General features: G+C 34.4%; 1 protein-coding gene, 1 long non-coding RNA gene and 1 pseudogene across 2 annotated transcripts; 1 reads left to right on the forward strand and 2 right to left on the reverse strand.

The window, feature by feature from the left end:
- On the forward strand, positions 317 to 5,383 carry LOC110272111 (annotated as a pseudogene).
- Positions 7,020 to 8,011, reverse strand: LOC107641062 (flowering locus K homology domain-like). Its single transcript, XM_021123945.1, has 3 exons — positions 7,921 to 8,011; positions 7,366 to 7,649; positions 7,020 to 7,265 (listed from the first exon to the last, which is right to left on the reverse strand). The coding sequence occupies exons 1-3, from the start codon at positions 8,009 to 8,011 to the stop codon at positions 7,128 to 7,130; spliced, it is 513 nt and encodes a 170-aa protein (XP_020979604.1). The 3' UTR covers positions 7,020 to 7,127.
- LOC110272326 lies at positions 8,417 to 8,923 on the reverse strand. Its single transcript, XR_002363539.1, has 2 exons — positions 8,874 to 8,923; positions 8,417 to 8,595 (listed from the first exon to the last, which is right to left on the reverse strand). It is a non-coding gene; the product is annotated as an uncharacterized LOC110272326 (long non-coding RNA).

Below are 8,923 nucleotides of genomic sequence, written 5' to 3' on the forward strand. Positions count from 1 at the left end.
AAGTGAAATGATTGTCCGTGTGGTAAGCTATGATACCAACTTTTCCTGAAGTAAGCACTGCAACAAATCAAGTCATAGATGAATTAATATGATATGAAGGAACATAATTATTTTTGAATTATTTGTTTTGAATTACCAGAAGTTAACTCCGCCCATGTTATATTTGCGGTACATAGTTGGTCCCAAACTCGGATGAAGGAGGAGAGTTGTGTTAGGTCTTTGACAACCAATATAAAAACTTAGTCGAATCTTCATGAGATGAATCAAAGACATTATTGCACTAAAGTTAGGTCGTTACCCGAAAGTAACGCGCTGTATGCTTTGTGTACAGTGATAAATGAGCAAGAGTCGCTGCATCGGTATCCGGGTGTAGTGTTAAATGAGTAAGGGTTCCCGCGTTTTCTTGAACGTACGAGGATAAATAAGCTAGTTCACAAAGAAAAAGGTAAAGGTCGGGGTAACAGAAGGTTGAGATTTGGGATATGGAACATAGGTACTCTAACAGAAAAATCCATGGAAGTGGTAGATACCATGACAAGAAGGAAAAATAACATCATGTGCCTACAAGAAACAAAATGGGTTGGTGCGAAGACTAGAGAGTTGGATACTTCCGGATTCAAACTTTGGTATACAGGAAAGATGAAGAATAGGAATGGGTAGGTATTATCGTGGATAAGTAATGGAAGAAGGACGTAGTGGATGTCAAGAGGGTGGGAGATCGGAATATCTCTATCAAACTAGTGGTGAAAGGAGGTACTTTTCATGTGGTTAGCGCCTATGCACCGCAAGTAGGTTTGGAAGAGCAACACAAGATAAGGTTTTGAGAGGATCTCGAGAGTTTGGTCCAAGACATACCTTCGGGAGATAAGATTTTCTTAGGAGGAGATTTAAATGGCCATATTGGAAGAGAAGTGATTGGGTATGGAGGTATTCACGGAGGCCATGGTTTTTGGGTGGTCAATACCGAGGATAAAACTATTTTAGACTTTTCCTCAACTTTTGATCTCCTCATCGTAAATACATGTTTTAAAAAGAGAGATGAACATCTTATAACCTATAAGAGTGGCATGACAAACTCTCAAATTGACTTTTTCTTGTTATGGAGAGTCGACCGGAAATTTTGCATTAATTGTAAAATTATTCCGAAAGAGAGTCTAACAACTCAACATAGGATGCTTGTCATGAATTTTCGCATTGAGTAAAAGTTGAGAAAAAGATATCATATGAAAAATCCAAAGACGAGGTGGTGACGGATAAAAGGTGAAGAACAAAGAAGCTTCCTAAGACGGGTAGAAGAAGAAGCAAAGTGGGATAGGAACAGAAGCACGGAGGAGATGTGGAGAGAGATAGCAGAAGTTATTAGAAGAACAACAAAAGAAAGTTTTGGTGAATTTAGAGGGATAGGACCAAGAGACAAGGAAGTCTGGTGCTGGAATGCGAGTGTATAAGAAAAGATAAAGGTAAAAAGGGTGTGCTTTAAAAAGTGGTCTTTGTACCGCAATACAGACAATTGAGAAAAATATAAGGTGGCTAAGAAAGAAAAAAAAAGTGGCTGTAAGCGAAGTAAGAATAAGAGCATATGAGAGTATTTACCAGTCCTTAGGCACGAAAGAAGGAGAAAAATGTATATATAGAATCGCAAAGAGCCGTGAAAAGAGAATGAGAGACTTGGATCAGGTTAAGTGCATAAAGAATAAAGAGGGGAGGTGTTGGCTCAAGAGGAGAAGATCAATAAAAGGTGAAAGAGCTACTTCTACGAGTTATTTAATGAAGGACAGATCAGTTATGCACGAGAGAAGAAGATCAAAATTTTGACTACTATCGAAAGATTCGAGACTTCGAAGTAAAAGAGGTTCTAAAGCAGATGAAAAATGGCAGGACAATAGGACCCAAAAATATCCCAATTGAAGTTTGGAAGGGCCTTGGAGAGAAAGGCGTCAGTTGGTTAACCAAGTTTTTTAATGTGATTTTAAGATCTAAGAAGATGCCAGATGAGTTATGGGAAAACTATACCTTGGTACCTATCTATAAAAATAAAGAAGATATACAAAGTTGCGAAAACTATACAGGAATCAAACTCATGAGCCATACCATGAAGTTATGGGAAAGGGTGATAGAATAGAGGTTGAGACAAGAGACACAAGTAATAAAAAATCAATATGGTTGTATACCAAGCAGATCCACTACTGAAGCGATATACCTGTTAAGAAGGATGATGGAGATATCGTAGTAATAAAAGAGATCTACATATGGTGTTTATTGATTTAGAAAAAGTATACGATAGAGTGTCAAGGGAGGTCTTATGGAAGGTTTTAGAAAAGAAGAGAGTAAGGATCACATATATTCGTGCAATTAAAGACATGTATAATGAGGCTACAACTAGTGTGAAGACTTAAGGTGATATGACAGAGAAATTTCCTATTGGTATATGATTACACCAGGGATCATCCTTAAGTCCATATCTTTTCACATTAGTCTTGGAAGTACTCACAAAGCATATCCAAGAGCCTATACCATGGTGCATACTTTTTGCCGATGATATCGTCCTTGTGGGAGAGTCAAGAGAAGACCTAAATAAGAAGTTGGAGTTATGGAAAGAAACTCTAGAAGTGTATGGTCTACGCATAAGCCGTAGTAAGACGGAATATATGAAATGTAAGTTCAGCCTGCGAAGGAAAAATCCTAATATAGAGGTGAAGATTGGAGATAACACTCTACGAAAAGTTAAGAGTTTTAAGTATCTTGGATGCATCATACAGGATAATGGAGAGATTGAACATGACGTAAATCATAAGATCCAAGCAGGTTGGTCAAAATGGCAGAGTGCGTCTGATTTTATATATGACAAAAAAGTGCCTTTAAAACTTAATGGTAAGTTCTATCGCACTGCTATTAGACCGGCTATACTTTATGGTACAGAGTGTTATGCGGCCAAAGGGGAGCACGAACATAAGCTAAGTGTGGTAGAGATGAAGGTGTTGAGATGGATGAGTGGTCATACGTGATTGGATAGAATAAGAAATGAAGATATAAGAGAGAGAGAGAGTTGGAGTAGCATCTATTGTGGAAAAGATGGTAAAATTGCGTCTCAGATGATTTGGGCATGTGAGAAGAAGACCGACAGAACATCTAGTCAGAGGGTGGATGAGATAGAAGATGGATAAGGGGTGAAAGGTAGAAGAAGACTTAAAAAGACCATTCATAAGGTGGTCAAACGAGATCTAAATATAAACAGTCTTTTTACTGACATGATACATGATAAAGTTCAATAGCGTCGTTTGATTCATATAGCCGACCCCACCTAGTGGGATAAGACTTTGGTGTTGTTGTTGATGATAAATTCCCGGAAGCTACAAAAGAGTCGTCTCAGATGCATAGAACCTTATACCATTGATTGCACTAGGTTGCTTGTTAACATACATTAAACTAACACCAATATTAAATTTTGCTACAAACTATTAGAAACCTTTGATTTGACTAATTTCATTATATTTGTGGCTAAGTTCCTGCAATGAATAGTTGTTACCTATAACAAAAGAGCGCATATATTTTCTTTGGAACAAATCCAATAGCTTAGCCTTTTGAAAGCTTTGACCAGTTTCAATTAATCCTATTATCCAAAATATATGTCAGTTTAAATCACTAAACTTGTTCGATTCAATATATTCAATTTGTATACATATCTATTGACTTGATGTACTTTAAGTTTTGGTAGAGCTGAAGATTACTTAGCTAGAGGCTCAAGGCCTACTACAGCCCCCTCTTGACCATGCTCATTGCATTGTACATGGTGATTGAAGGTTTTGAATTTAAAAAATATGAGGTATTTTGTCCTGGCTTTATATTAAATATTATTTTGTCAATTTAGCATGTTGTTGTAAGACTCTTATGTAAGATAGTTTAAAAAGTTACGCTGAAAAGAAAGAAAAGAAGGAAAGTACGGACATCTGACATTATAATGTGATTTTCTGGTTTATAATATCTTTTACAATCTTTTATCAAGTAGAAAATTACATGATTTGTAGGCTTTTTGGTTCATTAGATACTCACATTATACATTAAGCTGCATTGGAAATTGTCCTTATTGGATAACCTATCTCAGGTAATTTTTCTATTTTATTACACTTCTCTAAGATTGTCACATAAAGCTACTGAAATCTGAGTTTAAAATGTTCTATTATTAGTACAATGTACATTTCAACTTTTCAAGTTTAAGCTTGACTTGTTTTATCCTTTAATTAGGTATAGTGTGTTTATTGTGCTGTATCGAGTACGTCCTGGTGAAAGTGAGTTCATTATATAGCTATTTGGTTTTTAAATTTTGTTTTTGATTGACTTTAAAATTCATCCTTTCCTTTTATATTGTAATTTTTTTTCATAATATTAAATATTGCAACTGATAAGTAGATATCATACAGTTTGGATCATATATCAAGGAATAAATCTGACGTAGTAAATGCGCGAAAATCTAGTTTATAGCGCTAAAATTACTGTCAAAATATTTTCGATAATAACATACTCCAGAATTTTACTAAAAATTAGCGACAGATGAAAAAATTCGCCCAAATTTTAATTGTCTAACTTAGTCTGCTGTTAATTTCGACAATAAATATATTATCGACGAATTTTTTTGATAATTCTATCAGTAAATCTAACAATATTCCACAACTTTCTTAGAAAAAAAAAAAACAATAAATAAAAAATATTAACAATAGTTATTTCACCCAAAAGGTACAACAAATTCAAAGGCACTATCATCTTACTACTACTTGCCGATTTGGTTCACCATAAGTAACCGCAAAAGAACAAATTGGGAACACAAGAAAACCAATCTATTTAGACAATTTACAGTCAATAGTTTTAGATGGTAGTGGGTAATTACATTATTCTAATTAGGAGTAATCACAGCGGAGGAAACAAAGGAAGATCTTTGCTATTTCACATTTGTTACTATTGCATACATTGAATTTTAGAAAGGAAAAAGAAAACTGAATTAATAGATATATTAATATCTATTAATTTGCTAATAAAGTTAGAATTAAAATATTAATAAATAATTTATTTTTTAATTTTAATGAATAATTTAAAAATATTGTTTACTTCTAAGAGGAGTTTTTGGTGGCTTATCGCTAAAGGATGGCCCAATCTCAAGTCATTAATTATAGTTATGGAGTTTGTGGCTTAGAAGACTCTGGAAAGTCAACATCATAGCGTAACAGTGAATGATTAAATTTGCTTTTTGTTTCAGCACTCGTGCAATGTGCATGCTAATAATGTCCTATGTTCATCACCAAAGTCAATATACCGTTGCAACCATCCCTTGCGTATCTATCCTGACAAAGTTTATGGCAAATTTATGATTGCAATTGTGGGCACATATTAGATAAACTTGATGAAGTTAACTAATAATAATAATAATAATAATAATAATAATAATAATATAGGAAAGAGTAGAATATAACGTGACTTACATTAAACTCTAGAATAATTTTTGACACAAAAATATTAATAAAACGTTGATATGGACAACAGAATTTTATGCTGAAACTTATAAAGCGACGTTATTTTGATTTTGGTGTTCAAATAACTTAAAAATGACGCTGGATTACTTGCTTTAGGAAAGAAAATTTCAATAAATACTATTTATGATATTTTTTTTTTGGTATTTTTGAGTGCCAAAAAGAAAGACGTTTTACAGAGTCTAACATAGTATTTAGCTGTCCACATCAACATTCCGTTAATGTTTGTGCATCGAAAATTGTGTCAAAGACTAATATAAACATGAGTCACATTTACAAAGTTTAAGAATCCCGCTAGAAAACCAAGAGGGGTTTAGCCAACAATAAGCCAACAAATATTTTTGAATTATATTCTATACTAATTAATAATATTAATTGTTATTAATTAGTGGTTATTTAATTTTTTTAAAAGATACAAAATTAATAATTATTAATTGCCTCTTTTTACTCTAATTCACATTTTACCATTTATTACCAAAGCACTAATTCCTCTTTCTAAAAAAAATTTTCAAAACTCTAAAAAACAAAAAGCACCAAAACATTAGATAAAGAGTCATCTAAATCCTAAGAAAAAAAAACATACAAAACATAAGAAAAAGAATCATACAAAACTAATAAAAAGAATTATCTAAATCCTAAGAAAAAAACATACAAAATATAGGAAAAAGAATCATCCGAAATGTAGAAAAAAGAAACATAAAAAACTAGTTAAAAAAATATTCAAAACCAAATAGGAAGAGGAGAAGAAGAACCGCAGGATGGCCGGCGACGACGTCTTGGATGGCGTTGCATGTACAGTGGGGGGCTCACGATAGTGTGTTGCGACAAGTGGAGGAATCGCCATGGATCGGAGTAGTTGATCGCGCGTCGCGAATAGGGACTTGGTGGTGGCTGCGTCGCGACGGATGAAGAGTCGTGGGGTGCGAGTGGCGAGCGATAACACTACAACAAAACTGCATTTTGGCGACGTTTTTTTAATGCTTGGTGACAGTTTTAACTGTCACTAAATGGTTTTGCGACGGTTAAAAAAAGCGTCACAGATTTGAGGGTCGCCAGCTGACACAGTGACGGTTTTGGACCACTGTTGGTAAGGAGTGTCGCTAAATTGTTTGTGACGGTTTTTAAAATATAAAACCGTCACTAAGTTGTAACACTTGCAAAGATGCTTTTTATACTGTATTTCGCAACGTTTTAAAACTGTCGTTAAATTACTAAATCCTGTGACAGTTTTTTCTTATATTTTATGGCTATTATAAACCGTCACAATATTCAGCAATGATTTGAAACCGTCACTAAATTACTAGTTCTTATACAGTTTTAAGCATATTTAATGACTATTTAAACTGTCACAATATTTTTAGTGACAGCTTTTCGATTTAAAACCGTTACTAAGTTACTTATTCCTGCGACAGTTTTTTTCTGTATTTAGTGACTGTTTTAAACTGTTATAATCTCTCAAACATCAAAGATTTCTATTATCAAAAGTTGAATTCTCCAAAAATAACATTATATTTCAACAAATCAAAAATTCAATCCCACAAGTTTTACAAAAATAACAACAATGTTGGGCTGTCTGTATCTCTGATGTAGTCCCACTTATTTCAACAGTCATCTCCCCTGGCACACCCCTTCTCTCCTAACCATAACACTTGCTCCACTAGCACGACGAATGTAACTGATATTTGCACCTGATGCTCCAATAATAGCATCTGCATATGATAGAGGAATTTGCATGTGCTGCGTAACCTATGCAGTAGAAACAAAATTACATAAAATCAAGATACAATGCGTCATCAAATGAATATCACTCTCCACAAAAATTCTCAACTTAGGCAAAAGAAGACACCTTAGTTGCAGCAGATTGTTGTGGTTGTGCACTTGGTGGATGAATTCCAGTGGAAGGATCCCTGCCATAAGCAAATAGTGCAACCTGATGGAATTGTTTGTCCATAGGAGGCAGGTCAGCTGTTGGGTAATAATTATCATAGGGAATTGATGTTGGCATATATTGCTTACTAGGGGGTGCAAAAGCAGGCCACCGCCACCAGGAGCTGGAAACCCTTGAGGAGGAGGAACCCAAGGTTGGCGTGGGGGTGCATTGTAGTTGAGTCAAACATCTGGCATTTGCATCTGATAGTGAAAAAAAAAGACAACAGAATTGTTAGCAAAGATGGTTGGTGCATGTGTAACTTCAAAACAACATATAAAATTGTTGTATCACAAACAATATACATTTAGAAAAGGTCCAAGACATTGTAAAATTGTAAAAGAAACTTCATAGCTACCTTTTGGTCTTTGCATTCGCACCTTTTAGCTTCGTGGAAAGAAAATGAGGGGGAGGTAAAAGGACTTGCCTTTGTTTCAAATAATCCAACTATGATGCGGTCAACCAAGAACTTACGCAAATGAACTGCAATAATTTCAACTGCCTTATGAACTCTGGTAGGTTCACCTTGTACTTCAACAACACTATCGTCTCTCAAAGCAAACATAGGCAGGTTTTCTGTTTTAAATAGTACATTATTCAAGAAAATTAAAACTCAGTAACCAAAACCTTTTAAGATTAAATATCATAAATAGTTCTTGCATATTTTTTCATCAAGTGAAGGTAACATATAATTGCCATTTCTAACAAGAAATTAATGAACTCTCTAAACAATTATATTACAGCAGTCTGATCACTAATGCAGCAGGGAAAGGGAAAAAAAAGGGGGGGATCAATGTAAATTGGGTTTGGTGAAAACAGAGCCTAATTTAGCAAAATATTTTGTATTATTCACTGTGAGGATTCATAACCTTATTAACTGAATGCCACGAAAGATATGTGTATGAAAAAGATTTAGTTCAGGCTGACATGCTTTATCAGCGTTCAGCATAATTACACACAAATGGGCCAATATTAAATACATGCATAACAAGGATACAAAACAACATGTGCATAACCCTACAATAAAATATAAAACCATCAATAAAGTACCTGTTTATGTTGTTCAGCTTGCAACCTATCAACTGTGCTTAGAAACCCGTCAACTGCAAACTCAGCTCGCTCATTTCCGGCTTCAGCTATCACCATCACCTACATAATTCAAGAAGAACATCAACCAGTTCATGATGCCATCAAGGCACAAAAACATCAAAGAAATCAAGAGAAGAAATAACAAATAGAGCATTCAAAGAAATCTGGTTGAAGCATTTCATCGAACATGTTGAGTGCAGGTAAAATTAAAATGATATAAGAGAATTCAAAGAAACAATCGCAAGTATGAACATAAAGATATAATCATAACAGTAAATTGCAGCAACAACAAAGAAATTGCAAGGAAAAATATAGTAGAAGAACAATTAAATACTCACTATCAGTGTTCAGTGGGGTTGGAAGAGAAGAAAAAAGTTGCCAAATGGGG

The sequence above is a fragment of the Arachis ipaensis genome, chromosome B05 (genome assembly GCF_000816755.2).
Source record: "Arachis ipaensis cultivar K30076 chromosome B05, Araip1.1, whole genome shotgun sequence".
In the NCBI taxonomy this organism is placed as follows: domain Eukaryota; kingdom Viridiplantae; phylum Streptophyta; class Magnoliopsida; order Fabales; family Fabaceae; genus Arachis; species Arachis ipaensis.